Source organism: Nerophis ophidion, linkage group LG16 (assembly GCF_033978795.1).
Source record: "Nerophis ophidion isolate RoL-2023_Sa linkage group LG16, RoL_Noph_v1.0, whole genome shotgun sequence".
NCBI lineage: Eukaryota > Metazoa > Chordata > Actinopteri > Syngnathiformes > Syngnathidae > Nerophis > Nerophis ophidion.
The window spans coordinates 8,287,752-8,304,765 of record NC_084626.1 but is presented as its reverse complement, the minus strand read 5'-3'; the positions used below and the strand labels follow the sequence as shown (position 1 = coordinate 8,304,765).

At 39.6% G+C, this 17,014-nt stretch overlaps 1 protein-coding gene across 5 annotated transcripts in view; it reads right to left on the bottom strand.

The window, feature by feature from the left end:
• Positions 1-574: 574 nt before the first annotated feature.
• The window catches only part of usp4 (ubiquitin specific peptidase 4 (proto-oncogene)), a 36,965-nt gene continuing 20,525 nt past the window's right edge, over positions 575-17,014 (bottom strand). For all 5 annotated transcript variants that reach the window (XM_061922678.1, XM_061922680.1, XM_061922679.1 and 2 more), the window contains exons 20-22: positions 12,937-13,040; positions 1,643-1,731; positions 575-1,515 (exon numbers count right to left, since the gene is read on the bottom strand). In XM_061922678.1, the coding sequence (XP_061778662.1) occupies positions 1,405-1,515; positions 1,643-1,731; positions 12,937-13,040 (304 nt within the window). In that variant the 3' untranslated portion in view covers positions 575-1,404. The remainder of the gene's footprint in view (positions 1,516-1,642; positions 1,732-12,936; positions 13,041-17,014) is intronic.

The window sequence follows — 17,014 nt, the reverse complement described above, 5'->3', positions numbered from 1 at the left end:
TGAGGTGGCCAAAGAGTGGCTCAGGTGCCATTTGTGGACTGCAGCTATTTTTTTTAAAGGCACACTGTATAAAAAAATGTAAAAAAAGGAAGCAGATAGGAAATTAGAGCAAAAAGGAAAAACCTTGCAATAAAAAGCTGAAAAGTTTAATAATACAAATATTTGTATTGAACTATAGAACAATAAAAAAAAAAATCATGCACATGAGTCAAGGCCAATTATGCAAATTAGACAACCCACCACCACCACCACCACAAATAGCTTGCGTTCTTGGAGGAAACATTTGTTTCCATGCATAATGTTTGGACCACATTTCAAATTAGACCCACCATGTTGCAAGATTTTAGATATTTTTTTAAAAGGATCGTAACCAGCTATTTAGTTTTTAAAGTGTTTGACTGTGCGCCTGTTTTGAGATAATTCAGCTATAAATCTACCCTATAAAATTATTTTCAATCCATTTCCCAAAAACTTACGTTGAAGTTGTCACCGTCTTTGAATGGAGTATTTTACAAGCACCGTGGTGTTGCCTTCGATATTAGACACGGCTGAGTATAAGCAAAGCACTTCACTGTTGAGGCATTGAGTCTTTATTGTGATATATTCCATTTAAAAACAATTTCTGTAGATATCAGCATGATAAATATGAGAACAAGAATGTTTACAGCTATTTAAAAATAGTGTGATTATTTACATTTTTTCAGTTAGGTTGGATTTTTTTTTATTTTGGATTGCTGCCATGATTGCCCTTCAAAAAAAGATTCCCTGCTGGGTGAAGTTTATAAGTGTCACATGTTGGTGTCTTCAATGAGGTCGGTAATTGTCTACTGGGGCCAGCAAAGCATGATATTCTTTACATAACGTGAGTGTCTGGTAATCCAACATCCTTTAACTGGGCTTATTGTAAAGTCTAGTAAAATAACAGTATCTGATCAATCTAGGACAGTGCACTAACATCATTGGCTGGATGCTGCTAGCCCCTCAATCTGATAATATTCTTAAATAAAGCATCACTCATACAAGAGTGGGGGGCTATGCTTACACCTATCTAAAGTAATTGAATATCACAAAAACCTTTACAGAAGCAGGTAGTTGTACTAGTGAAGCATTCAGTGCCACGGTTCTTGTATCATGAAGTAATGTCGGGGAGAATCTGATCATTATAGGATATCCAAGTTAACGTATCATCATACTTTGGCTGAGACAAGCTGTGCATGTTTGCCTATTTTTTCTTTTTTTTTTTTTAAATAAAAAGGGACGCTGCTGACATTCTGCTGATCTACAGCAACCACATTTCTCCTTTCTAATGAATGAGCAGATGGACCTCATTGGTCATTTAAGCTGACAACATGAGAGAAAAAATATATTAGTATGGTGGGGATATAATTGATTTGTCTATTTCTTTCAGTTTGTGTCCATGTGGTCGTCTACAGCTCTTTCCAGCAAGGTGGAAGTTTGTGTTGTGGAGCCCTCCTCTTCTCTGCGCTGATAGAACAGCACGTAGGCTGCTTTAGTCTGAATGGGGAAACAAGAATGTGGTTACAACACAAAAACGGCGACATTTGACATCCAGGTCGCAGTGGCAAAAAGCATGAGGACGTACGCCGTCAAAATAAACAAACGAGGAGTGTTTGAATCTTACCACAATCTGGTCTTCTGAGGAAGACGACACACTGCTGTCGTCAAAGTAGTACCACTTCCCATCTACTTTATTCTTGCCGAAAGCCGTGTCTGTAAGACAGAGGGAAGGCAAATGTTAGGAGTTACCACAGTGCCAATTCCCAATTTATGAGGTAAGGCTGGGTGCAGGATATAAGTGTTTTATGTCAGTCCATATTGATAATTATTTACTTTTATGGCCTATGGAAAATAAGGACCAGAAGAAAAATATACTAAATGTAAACATATTTCAAATGTAATCATCTGATCAAAATCCCCTCAGGCATCAAAGCAGAGGAAAATAAATGTCAACACAGCCATGGCAAAACTCAAACAATATAAACCAAACTTTAAAATCACATTGAACATTTAACAATAACCTCTTACAATGAATGTGCAAAAAAATGAATGTGAAATAAATGCTTAATAAGGACTAACAAAACAGTGCAAAGTGTGAAAATGTAAACAGCCTGAGAAAAACAATTTTCTGCAAGTTTAATCCAGTGCTGGTGGTGTGGTTAACCGATCTTGGTGGAGACGAGTGCCTTCCATAATTTTTACAGAACATTGTTCTGATTGTGGTCCCTTTAAAAATCCTGCCCGTCGAGGTAAAATTTTCTGTTTTAACGACAATTTATTCGCTCCCTGCAGAACTTATTTTCAGTTTCTCTTCTCACTCCATGCAAACACTCACGAAGATGGTGCAACCAAACCTAAAAGTTGATAGTGTTACCTGAGTGGCTGTTAGCGTGTCATTCCCACGTCAGTGATTACTTCCTGCATTTCTCGGTCACCAGATTTAGACATCGCAGAAGGTCGCCGACATCAGTGCTTCTTGTATCAGCTCTTAAACGGCAGTTGCTTCTTTGGCGACTTGCTGCACTTCTAACTTATTTAAACAATTTCGTACCTTGCTGCGTTAAAAGATCAACTTGAACTGTCAGCTTGTCAATTTATCACTGCGTGTTGTCGGAAGCATTTTAAAACGGCTTCAAACTCTCGCTGTAGCCCCTGGTTGCTGGGCAACCGCTTTGAATTGCGGTAGGGTGGCTGTTGGCTTTCAGTGTATCGGTGCCTCTCAGCGGACCAAAATCAGTTCGAAAACCAGATAACTGGCATTACCGTGATCACAAATCAGTAGGGGTGTAACGGTACGTGTATTTGTATTGAACCGTTTCGGTACGGGGGTTTCGGGTCGGTACGGGGTATGTGTGTGTGCATAATATATATATTATACATATGTTAAGTGTATAATATATATTATACGGATATATATACACAAATATATATTATAGATGTGTGTAATTGTACACACATCTATAATATACATATTATAGATGTATATTATAGATGGGAATATATTGGGAATATATTACATATTCCCAACTCATGTGGAAACCCCGTTTCCACATGAGTTGGGAAATTGTGTTAGATGTAAATATAAACGGAATACAATGATTCGCAAATAATTTTTACCCCTATTCAGTTGAATGCACTACAAAGATATTTGATGTTAAAACTCATAAACTTTATTTTTTTTTTAAAATAATAATTAACTTAGAATTTCATTACTGCAACACGTGCCAAAGTAGTTGGTAAATGACATGTTCACCACTGTGTTACATCACCTTTTCTTTTAACAACACTCAATAAAAGTTTGGGAACTGAGGAAACTAAATGTTGAAGCTTTGTAAGTGGAATTCTTTCCCATTCCTGTCGTATTTTACGCTTCAATATGTGCCACACATTTTAGTAAAGGGACAGGTCTGGACTGCAGGCGGGCCAGGAAAGTACCCGCACTCTTTTTTTATGAATCCACACTGTTATAACACTTGTCTTGCTGAAATAAGCAGGGGCGTCCATGATAACGTTGCTTGGATGACAAGATATGTTGCTCCAAAACCTGTATGGACCTTTCAGCATTAATGGTGCCTTCACAGATGTGTAAGTTACCCATGCCTTGGGCACTAATGCACCCCCATACCATCACAGATGATGGCTTTTGAACTTTGCGCCTATAACAATCTGAATGGTTATTTTCCTCTTTGTACTGGAGGACACCAAGTCCTCTATTTCCAAATATAATTTGAAATGTGGACTCGTCAGACCACAGAACACCTTTCCACTTTGCATCAGTCCATCTTAGATGAGCTTGGGCCCAGCCAAGCCGGCGGCGTTTCAGGATATTGTTGATAAATGGGTTTGGCTTTGCATTGTAGAGTTTTAACTTGCACTTACAGATGTAGCGACCAACTGTAGTTACTAACAATGGTTTTATGAAATGTTCCTGAGCCCATGTGATGATATCCTTTACACACTGATGTCGGTTTTTGATGCAGTACCGCCTGAGGGATCAAAAGTCCGTAATATCATCACTTTAGAGAAAGCAGTGATTTCTCCAGATTCTCTGAACTTTTTGATGAGTTTACGGACCGTAGATGGTAAAATCCCTAAATTCCTTGCAATACCTCGTTGAGAATTGTTGTCCGAAAACTGTTCGACAATTTGGTTACCCTCGACCCATCCTTGTTTGTAATTTACTTAGCATTTCATGGAAGCTGCTTTTATACCCAATCATGCCACCCACCTGTTCCCAATTAGCCTGCACACCTGTGGGATGTTCTATATAAGTGTTTAATGCGCAACACGTGACAAAGAAGTAGGGAAAGGTGGCGATAAATACTGATAAAAGTTCAGGAATGCGCATCACACCAGTATGATGATTCTATGTGTCTACATTAAAACATTCTTTTTCATACTGCATTAGTATGTTCATTTTAAACGTTCATGCAGAGAGGGAAATCACAACTAAGTCAATTTACCAAAACTGTATTTATTAAACAGTTAAGCAGTGGCACAGGCATTCATGTAATTTCCAAAAAATAATGGACAAGATTGTCAGAGACATTTTAAAACAAGCTATTTGTGCACTTTTGTGAACGAGGTCACCAAGATGACATATCAAAACAACACTAAATTAAAGTGTACTTTTTTACAGAACCCCACTACAAAAGTTGAAAACAAATAGTGTACTTTTGTGCATGATGTCACACAAGACATTTCAATAAATGTCAAATAAAAATGAGCCGCATAATAGGTCCCTGCGGACGTCATCTCCTTTAGTTGTTGACTTCTGTTTTCATACGGTGTTGATCTGGAAATAGTTGCTTCGGCATTTTGTTGGTGTGGCACCGGCCGGACATGTTGATGCAGAGTTTCAAGCACTCATCATTCTCTAGCGGGTGACTTTTCAAATGATGCTACATTAACAGTGGTGCTACTTATTGTAGCAACGCTTTTGCCGCATAAATGTTGAACATATTCCCGCTTGAAGCCAAACCACCACCAGACGATGGGTCCCGTGCTGTTTTTCTTGGTAATTAATTATTCTTCCATTTGTTACCAGATTCGCACCTTCTTTCTCTCGTATTACCACCCGCACCACACTGTTAGCATCACAGCTCACGTTATCGTGTCGCTACCTCTCTGTTACGTTGCACACGTGACATTATGTGACGTGTGTAAGAAGGTGGGCTTGGTTTACGTCTCTGTTAGGAGAGACAACGAGTGGGAAACTAAAAGCAGCTAAAAGCAACAGCGTGAGAATGTATACTCGAATTAGGGCTGGGCATATCCGGCCTTTTTTAAATATCGCAATATTTTTATGCCGTATCGTGATACACAATATATATCTCGATATTTTGCCTTAGCCTTGAATTAGCACATGATACATATAATCACACCGGTATGATGATTTTATGTGTCTACATTAAAACATTCTTGTTCATACTGCATTAATACAACTTTCTACATATAATCACACCGGTATGATGATTTTATGTGTCTACATTAAAACATTCTTGTTCATACTGCATTAATACAACTTTCATGCAGGAAATCACAACAAAAAAAATCAAAATTTTTTCATACGGTGTTGATCTAGAAATGTTTGCATCGCCATTTTGATGGTGTGGGCGTGTGGCACCGAACGGAGATGTTGACATGCGGAGTATGCACTCTATATTCTCTAGCAAGTGACTTTTCAAATGATGCTACATATTAGCAGTAATGCTATGTTTTATAGCAGGGGTCTCAAACATGCGGGCCAATTGCGGCCCGCGAGACGTTATTATGCGGCCCGCGCTTTGATATGACAATTTAATTTTGGTGCCGCCCGTGAGTTTAATATGAACGGCGCTTGACAGCGTCATACTTGCCAACCTCCCCAATTTTCCCGGGAGACCCCTGAATTTCAGGGCATCAATTCTATTGAAGCCCCTGTCAATTTTTACGAGATCAACAATAATCAGGGAGTGCCATAATGGCACTGCCTTTAGCGCCCCCAACATTCTGAATTGACAGCGTGAAAGCCCAGTTGTATGTTGCATCTGGCCATGTGAGACGCAGGTGCGTTATTGCAAGATATATTTGATCAACAGCTACACACGTCACACTAAGGGTCGCCGTAAAAAAACTTTTTTAACACTGTTACAAATATGTGCCAGACTGTGAACCCACACCAAACAAGAATGACAAACACATTTCGGGAGAACATCCGCATCGTAACACAACATAAACACACCACATCAATTACCTAGAATCCCATGCAGACCTAACTCTTCCGGGCTACAATATAAACACCCCTGCTACCACCAATCCCCCACACCCCCACCTTCCCTACATCCGTCGGTTGAGGTGTTGTATATTGTAGCCCTGCAAGGTGTTCTGGGTATTTGTTTTCTTGTGTTTAAGTTGTGTTAGGGTGCGGACATTCTCCCAAAAAGGGTTTGTCATTCTTGTTTGGTGTGGCTTCAAAGTGTGGCGCATATTTGTAACAGTGTTAAAAAAGGTTTTTTACGGCCACCCTTAGTGTGACGTGTATGGCTGTTGAACAAGTACGTCTTGCAGCCACTGACATTGTTTTGCACAAGTCTCACCAACAGGATACAGAGCCGGCACATTGGTTCTGTGATATAAAAGCGTGTGCGATGAAATGTAGTGGAACAGTAGTCTTCTTCTGGGGATGCGCGGACCCATGGAGGTACTTGAAGGTGTGCTTAGGGACAAGTGATATTTATTAAAAACATTCTAAAAATCAGCAGCAATTCATAAATCCTTTATACATATGTTTTTTTGAATAATACTTCAATGAAGTATGAATGTAAGTTCATAAACTGGAAAAATAATACAACAATCTAACATTCAGTGTTGACAGCTAGACTTTTTTGTGGACATGTTCCATAAATATTGATGTTAAAGATTTCTTTTTTTGTGAAGTAATGTTTAGAATTAAGTTCATGAATCCAGATGGATTACAATCCCCAAAGAGGGCACTTTAAGTTGATGATTACTTCTATGTGTAGAAATCTTTATTTATAATTGAATCACTTGTTTATTTTTCAACAAGTTTTTTTGTTATTTTTATATCTTTTTTTCCAAATAGTTCAAGAAAGACCACTTCAAATGAGCAATATTTTGCACTGTTATACAATTTAATAAATCAGAAACTAATGACATAGTGCTGTATTTGACTTCTTTTTCTCTTTTTTTCCAACCAAAATACTTTAATTAAAAAAATTTTCACAGGCGTACATCACTGAAAAAAGGTTGAGAACCACTTTTGTAGAGGACGTAAAGGCAGTGCAGTCACGGCAGCCCTTAATAATGTCGGCCGGATGAAAATTGGGAAAAATTCGTGAGAATGGTTGCACCGGTAGATTGTTGGGAGATGTACTGAAATTCAGGAGTCTCCCGGAAAAATCGTGAGGATTGGCAAGTATGTTGCAAGGGCGGGAAAGCCATTCATAGAAGGTGAATTCATTAAAAAGTGCATGTTAGATTTTTTAAGAAATCTTTTCTTGCGGCCCAGCCTCACCCAGTTTCTGCATCCAGTAGCCCACAGGGTAAATTGAGTTTGAGACCCCTGTTTTATAGCAACGCCTTTTTGCCCCACACTTGACAAATTACGGTTGTCTGTTCGACATATTCCCACTTGAAACCAAACCACCGCCAGACGATGGACCCCTTGCTGTTTTTCTTGGGAATTAATTCTTCCTTCATTTGTTACCAGATTCGCACCTTCTCTTGTATTACCACTACGCTAGCACCACAGCTAACGTTACCCATGCTGCCACCTTTCTACTGCGCAAGGGTGTATACCAGTGACGTGCGGTCAGGGGAGGCAGTGCCTCACCTGTGATCATGCAAAGAAATAAAATATGTAATGATAAAATAATTTTAATTGTTAGTTTTTAATTTTCATTCAGCTTCACCAATTTGGATTATTTTTTATTCAAAATCGCAGAATTTTCGCAATCCCTCGTAAACTTCTCAGTCTGCCGTGCGGCCGGAGCGCGTTCTTGTCTGGTGTGTTGCTGAGCGTTCAAAACGGCAAGAGAAAAACATCTGAGGTGAGGCAAAAAGTTCTTGTGTCTCACGATAGGGGTGCTCATGATCAGAGACGTACGGTGGCGTAAGCGAATCAAGTGCCGCAGCGAGTAACATGTTTTGTGTGTTGATTGAGCCATTAAAACGGCAGAGAAAAAAGTCTGAGGTGAGGCAAACAGTTCTCTTATTTTCCGCCTCGTGCACCCCGACTTTCACCATGGATGACTACAATTCTGCACTTAAACAGTTTTATAAAGTGGACTTTCAAGTGAAGCAGGAGATAATTAATAAGGAAGACCAACGCCGGACTTGAATGGTTTGTTTCAATGAGCAGGATGGAAAGTTACTCGCTCTTTCCAAACGTAGTGGTATAAGTGAAAAGACTGGCTTTGTGGATGTTCTGCAAGAAACCGCCTTTTCTGCTTTCCTTGCCTTCTTTTTTAAACCTGTGTGTACTCAAATGGGGTTTTGAGACCTAAAGAATTTGCCAAGAACCCTCACCAAACATTAACGGTCGGCCGCTCATATTCAAAGCTGGATTGCGCTAAAAACGTTTGGGATGACGAGGATAGACTTGGCTTGGATGAACAGCGGTGACTCAACCTCAGTGTCCCCAATGCTAAGGTAAAAGAAAAGGGAGAGATTGTAAAAGATGTCATCAATGCGAACTGCTTCCTCGCCAAACAGCAGCTAGCATTTCGTGGAAATGATGGCTAATCGTGGCAACTATGTTGAACTCTTATCAGATTTTTAAAACTGAAGGAAGTGAAGGAGGACTTGTACCAGAAAGTGACGGATATTTTTATCCAGAAGGACCGGCACATGGACTACATTTATAAGCAAGGGTAAGACGACGATAACGTTATTTGTGTTTTGTTCATGGGCAACAGTTTGTATGTGTAAAAAAAATGCAGAAATGAAACATAACCCGTAAACTGCTGCCCATCAAATGGCAAATAATCTGCGCAGGGCGCATACTGTATATTTGTAAAGCTGATTACGTCAGTGCCTTACCAGCTATATACCTCACCGCATGTCACAGGCGTATACGTATGTGACGTATAACGTGACAGTATGTGACGTATGTAAGAAGGTGCTCTCGCTGTCTGTGAGAAGGACCAACAAAGAGCGAGTAGAGCCTGTAGTGTAATGCCAGCACTGTGCGAGAACGTATATTCGAATTAAGGCTAGCCGATATAGGCTTTTATTAATATCTCGCTATTTTTATGCCATATCGCGATACACATCTCAAAATTTTGCCTTAGTCTTGAATGAACACTTGATGCATATAATCACAGCAGTATGAGGATTCTATGTGTCTACATTAAAACATTCTTCTTCATACTGCATTAATATATGCTCATTTTAAACTTTCATGCAGAGAGGGAAATCACAACTAAGTCAATTTACCAAAACTGTATTTATTAACTGCTCTTCATTCTCTCGAGAGTGACTTTTTAAATGAAAGAACAAATTATAGTGTTGCTACCTACCACTTCTGCTGCATACTTTGCATATTGCTGTTGTCTGCTGAATATCTTCCCGCTTGAAGCCAAACCACCGCCAGATGATGGACCCCCTGCTGTTTTTTTTTGGGCATTGTTCTTCCTCCATTTGTGATCAGTTTCGCACCTTCTCTCTCGCTCCGTTTGCACGACCTGTCTCAGCTAACGTTAGCCATGCTGCTACCTATCTGCTCAGCGAGAGCATATGACGCTACACGCGTGAAAGTATGTGACGTATGTAAGAAGGTGGGCTTGTTTTAGGTCTTTTTGAGAAGAAGAGGCGAGAAGGAGTGAGAAACGCCTGTAGTGTAATGCCCGCAGCTAAAACCAACTGCGTGAGAACATATACTCGAATATCACGATATAGCCATTTTCTATATCGCACAGAGACAAACCCGCGATATATGGAGTATATCGATATATTGCCCAGGCTTAATATATGCACACACACACACACACATATATATATATATATATATATGTTTCCAAATGAGTTGGGAAATTGTGTTAGATGTAAATATAAACAGAATACAATGATTTGCAAATCCTTTTCATCCCATATTTAGTTGAATATGCTACAAAGACAACATATTTGATGTTCAAACTGATAAAACATTTATTTTTTTGCAAATATTACCTTTAGAATTTGATGCCAGCAACACGTGACAAAAAAGTTGGGAAAGGTGGCAATAAAAACTGATAAAATTTAGGAATGCTTATCAAACACTTATTTGGAACATCCCACAGGTGTGCAAGCTAAATGGGAACAGGTGGGTGCCATGATTGGGTACAAAAACAGCTTCCCAAAAAATGCTCAGTCTTTCACAAGAAAGGACAGGGCGAGGTACATCCCTTTGTCCACAACTTCATGAGCAAATAGTCAAACAGTTTTAAGAACAATGTTTCTCAAAGTGCAATTGCAAGAAATTTAGGGATTTCAACATTTACGGTCCATGATATCATCAAAAGGTTAAGAGAATCTGGAGAAATCACTCCATGTTAGCGGCATGGCCGGAAACCAACATTGAATGACCGTGACCTTTGCTCCCTCAGACGGCACTGTATCAAAAACCGACATCAATCTCTAAAGGATATCACCACATGGGCTCAGGAACAATTCAGAAAACCACTGTCACTAAATACTGTTCGTCGCTACATCTGTAAGTGCAAGTTAAAGCTCTACTATGCAAAGCGGAAGCCATTTATCAACAACATCCAGAAACGCCGGCGGCTTCTCTGGGCCTGAGATCATCTAAGATGGACTGATGCAAAGTGTAAAAGTGTTCTGTGGTCTGACGAATCCACATTTCAAATTGTTTTTAGAATTATTTGACATCGTGTCATCCGGACCAAAGGGGAAGAGAACCACCCAGACTGTTCAAAAGCCAGCATCTATGATGGTATGGGGGTGCAGTAGTGGCCAAAGCATGGGTAGCTTAACACATCTGTGAAGGCCCCATTAATGCTGAAAGGTACATACAGGTTTTGGAACAACAAATGCTGCCATCTAAGCCCCATCATTTTCATGGACGCCCCTGCTTATTTCAGCAAGACAATGCCAAGCCATATTCAGCACCTGTTACAACAGTGTGGTTTCGTAAAAAAAGAGTGCGGGTACTTTCCTGGCCTGCCTGCAGTCCAGACCTGTCTCCCGTTTAAAATGTGTGGCGCATTATGAAGTGTAAAATGCAACAGCAGAGACCCCGGACTGTTGAACGACTGAAACTCTACATAAAACAATAATGGGAAAGAATTGCACTTTCAAAGCTTCAACAATTACTTTCCTCAGTTCCCAAACGTTTATTGAGTGTTGTTAAAAGAAAAGGTGATGTAACAAAGTGGTGAACATGCCCTTTCCCAACTATGTTGGCACGTGTTGCAGCCATGAAATTCTAAGTTAATTATTTGCAAAAAAAAATAAAGTTTATGAGTTTGAACATCAAATATGTTGTCTTTGTAGCCTAAAGATTTGCAAATCATTGTATTCCGTTCATATTTACATCTAACACAATTTCCCAACTCATATGGAAACGGGGTTTGTATTATAAATAAAATTCATAATATTTAATATTAATATACAAATTTAATTTGGATGTAATCCTCCTTTTTCATTCTCGCATTTAAAGCACCAGTTCCATTGGCAGAAAAACAGGCCCATAGCATAATACTACCGCCTCCATGCTTGACGGTAGGGAAGGTGTTCCTGAGATTAAAGGCCGCACCTTTTCTCCTCCAAACATATTGCTGGGTATAACATAATGTCATGGCTGTCTTGAGTTTCCAATACTTTGTACAAATCTTATTTTTCTGTGATAGAGTGATTGGAGCACATACTTGTTGGTCACAAAAAACATTCATGAAGTTTGGTTATTTTATACATTTTTATGGGTCTACTTAAAATGTGACCAAATCTGCTCGGTCAAAAGTACACATACAGCAATGCTAATATTTGGTTACAAGTCCCTTGGCAAGTTTCACTGCAATAAGGCGCTTTTGGTTACCAAACACAAGCTTCTGATTGAATTTTTGACCACTCCTCTTGATAAAATTGGTGCAGTTCAGCTAAATTTGTTGGCTTTCTGTCATGGAATTGTTTCTTCAGCATTGTCCACATGTTTAAGTCAGGACCTTGGGAAAGCCATTCTAAAACCTTAATTTTAGCTTGATTTATTTTAGTATAATGCACTGGGCCTCTTTGATACTAATTGAACTGGTGCTTTAAATGGGACAATGAAAAAGGAGGATTACCTCCAAATTTTTCAAGACAGCCTAAAATCATTAGCCCAGAGGTCGGGCCTTGGGCGCAGTTAAGTGTTCCAACAGAACAATGACCCCAAACACACGTCAAAAGTGGTAAAGGAATGGCTAGAATTAAGGTTTTAGAATTTAAAGTTGTAGAAATTATTGGAAACTCAAGACAGCAATGACATTATGTACTTAACAAGTGTATGTTAACTTTTGATCGTGACTATATATACATATATTACATACATATATACATAGGTACCTAACGTACAGTATATTCCGCTCTACCCCGTTATTGAGCACTGTCAAACACACACACACACACACACACACACACACACACACACACACACACACACACACATTTTACAGCAAAGTAGTTAGGAATAAACACTGCTCAAGCACCAGCTCGTTTATTCTGCATGAGTTTTACCCTCTCACAAGTAGTCTAACAATGTTGGAAAAAATAAATAGTGGAATACATTCATCCATCCATCTTCTACCCATTGGCCCTCACATGGTCGCGGGAGTGGCTGGAGCCTATCCCAGCTGCATCAGTCATTACTAATACCTGGCTTGGCAGCCAAGTCGGTACCATGCAGTGGGAAAAGCAGCAAATAAAGTGAATAAAGTGACTTACAGTGGCCGCCTCCCATGCCTCCATAATGGTTGGACACGGCAATGAGGTCGTACGTGTGAGGCCCAGCCTTGGGGTCACATAAAAACTCAGACATGTTCAGATCCCTGGAAGGTCAAAAACACAAACATTAAAGACACGGCACCCACAACATCATACAAATATGTACTGCGGTATTAATTGGAAACGGTACTATATTGCTTTTGAAAAATACAGATACCGTATCTTCCACATGCTGCTGTGCGGCGGCGACTACAAAGCCGAGGCGCATGATGTTGAGTGTGTCAAACCCACACAAAGCGCATACGGGCAATAACATTATGGAGAGGAAGAATGGCAAAAATCGGCAATTCTACAGGTTGAAACGCAATGTTGAGGAATTTGGGCTTTAAAACTAACGATAAAGATGACGCTTTATTTATTTGAGAGTAGGCCATCCAGTTAGGATAAATGTTATGTTGTTGGTTGATAAAATCTGGATGAAGGATGTTTTTTTTTATTTTATACATTTATTTTTATTTTTCAATTTCCCCCCCTGAGGGATTGCCACCTTATTGTGGTCAGGGGGTTTGCGTGCCTAAGTGACCGTAAGAGCTATACCAGCAGGAGCTTTGTCTTCAGGTGGGACACCCAAGTTGGACGGGTCTGAAGGTAGAGGCCTGACAAAGTGCAATCCACTACTCCATGTTGGGGTTGGACACATAGCTAAAGACCCATTTCAATGAAGAAAGCATCGTTACTATAAGCACAGAAAAAAAAGTGCTGGAGCACGATGTGTACAATTGATGCCCCCTTCACATTTCTGACTGCCCCCTCATATAAGCATGCCTAGAACCGCCCCTGGTGTGTGGCGTTATGTGGGAGAGCGGTTTGCTGATGTCAATGGTATGGGCATGCATATGTTTTGGACAACAAATGCAAGTATATTTTATTGATGTCATTTTGAATGTATTGAAATAACGTGACTAGATCCTGAGGGCCATTGTTGTGCAATTCACCCGAGACCATAACTTTATGTTGCAGGATGACAATACAAGAGCCCATGTTGCAAGGATCTGTATACAATTCCTGGAAGTTGAAAACATCCCAGTTCTTGCGTACTCACCGGACACCCATTGAGCGTGTTTGGGATGCTGTGGATCAGCGTATACGACAAAGTGTTCTAGTTCTTGCCAATAACCAGCAACTTCAAACAGTAATTGAAGAAGATAAGTTTTTCAGCATTTTCCACATGTTCTCAATAGGGTATAAGTCAGGACTCTGGGAAAGGTTATTCTAAAAAATTCTAGCCTGATTTAGCCGTTCCTTTACCACTTTTGACGTGTGTTTGGGGTCATTGTCCTGTTGGAACGCTCAACTGCGGCCAACACCCAACCTCGGGGCTAAAAGTTTTAGGTTCTCCTCCAGAATTTAGAGGTAATCCTCCTTTTTCCTAGTCCCATTTACTTTCTGTAAAGCATCAGTAAAACATGCCCACAACATAATACTACCACCACCATGCTTGACGGTGGGAATCGTGTTCCTGGGAGTAAAGGCCTCACTTTATCTCCTCCAAACATATTGCTGGTTATTGTGGACAATGAGCAAAATTTTTGTTTCATCTGATTACAGAACTTTACTCCAGAAGGTCTTATCTTTGTCCATGTCAAGCAGCAAAATTTAGACGAGCCTTAAGGTGTCGCTTCTGGAGCAAGGGCTTTTGTCTTGCACGGTAGCCTCTTAGTCAGTCCATGTCGATGCAAAACAAGCTTAACTGTGGACACTGACACTTGTGTTCCAGCAGGTTCCAATTCATTGCAGACCTGCATTCTGGTGCTTCTCGGTTGACTCTTAATCATCCTGACCAATTTTCACTCAGCCGCAAGTGACAGCTTGCGTTTATTTCCTGATCGTGGCAGTGACAAAACTGTGCCATGCACTTTATGCTTACGAACAAATTTTCAGCATTGCTTTGAAATGGCTCCAAGTGACTTTCCTGACTTATCTGTGCTGAGTTCCATTGACTTTCTTATTGTCGGGTTTGTAACCGAGTCTAATGACTGCATCACATGAGTCCTATTTACAAGGGCTTAGAGAAGTCAACATGTGTCGTCAATCATTATCACTCACATGAAGTTAAAATGCCATGCCATGAAGCTAATTTAATAATGTTGCTGTATGTATATTTTTGACCCAGTAGATTTGGTCACATTTTCATTAGACTCATAATAAATTCATTAAAGAACCAAACGTCATGAATGTTTTTTGTGACGGACAAGTATGTGCTCCAGTGTTTCCCCCAGAATATTTTGTTAGTTAAGGCGGTGTCTCTCCAGGGGCTGGGTGTGTGTAAAAAACAGTGTAATTTGGCCTGTCGCCACAATCACGTCTACATCTCATCAGTACCTGGGGGGGCAATAGACTACAGACTGTGGTGAAGTAGGTCGGCTTCGTCGCTTGAATAAGCCTACAATTTTTGGTTGTGTTTTCCGCTACGTATGCAGAGTGGCAATATACGATATATATCTCTATATTTTTTCCTTAAAGTATACCTAAACAAAAAACAGTCACCTCGAATACTGCGAGCGAGCTGAGCTGCCGCTTATATTTCTAGAACGTCAACGGGCTCATTGTGATGTTACTAGTAGTTGACTTGGAAGTGTTTATTATAATTTCGGGAGAGTCCACTGCATTATAATTACCTTCCAAACACCTTTCTACTAACTCTGCCATGAGTATCCATGCGCTCTGAATACTCACTGCTGATTGGTTACATGCAGAGCCAATCAGGTTGTGTGGGTCATGAGTATCCATGCGCTCTGAATACTCATGCTGATTGGTTACATGCAGAGCCAATCAGGTTGTGTGGGTGGGACAATGCTGAGGCAGAGGCAGTACGAAGCATAGCAGTTTGTTAAGACTTTAGTTTAGCACCAAATGATAATATAAATATATTTAATAAAGTCAAATACAAATAAGGCGACAAGTATCCTACACTTCTCTTTTATAAAGTAAATCTGAACAGCCGATATGGGCCTCTACATCAACTATATGATTTGCCTGAGAAGCTGGACAACAAAAAATAAAAATAAAAAATTTTATTTTTTTTTTTTAAAGACTTTAGTTAAGGCGGTGGCTCTTTTTTGTTGTTAAGGCCCTGTGCTTCCAATCACTATCACCTAAAAATATGAGTTGTATAAATTATTGGAAACTCAAGGAAGCCATGACATTATGTCCTTCACAAGTGTATGTAAACTTTTGACCATGACTACACACACACACACACACACACACACACACACACACACACACACACACACACACACACACACACACACACACACACACACACACACACACAGTACAGGTCAAAAGTTTGGACACACCTTTTCCTCATTCAATGCGTTTTCTTTATTTTCATGACTATTTAAGAATCACAAATACATATTGTTTTGAAAAATGTTATATTGTAGATAGTCACTGTAGGCATTAAAACTATGAAGAAACACATGTGGAGTTATGTACTTAACAAAAAAGGTGAAATAACTCAAAACATGATTTATATTCTAGTTTCTTTAAAATAGCCAACCTTTGCTCTTATTACTGCTTTGCACACTCTTGCAATCTCTCGATGAGCTTCAACCACACCTGTGAAGTGAAAACCATTTCAGGTGACTACCTCTTGAAGCTCATTGAGAGAATGCCAAGAGTGTGCAAAAAATATAAATACAAATAAAATAGTCATGAAAATAAACGCATTGAATGAGAAGGACAATAAAGTAAACGCATTGAATGAGAAGGTGTGTCTAAACTGTTGGCCTGCACTGTACTGTAATACATAAATACACACACGTGTGTGTATACATACATACATACATACATATAATCAATCATATTGATGTACGTAGATGCCCATATCTGCTGTACAAAATTGATTTTACAAAGAAAAGTGTGGGATACTTCTCTTCTTGCTTTACTTGTATTTGACTTTATTAAAAGGATGTAATTAATGTTTGGCACAGTCGAACCTGAGCCGGAGGGGATAAAAAGAAGAAAACAAAACACAGAGGGGGAAATTGTGGGGATGAGAGGATGATAAGAC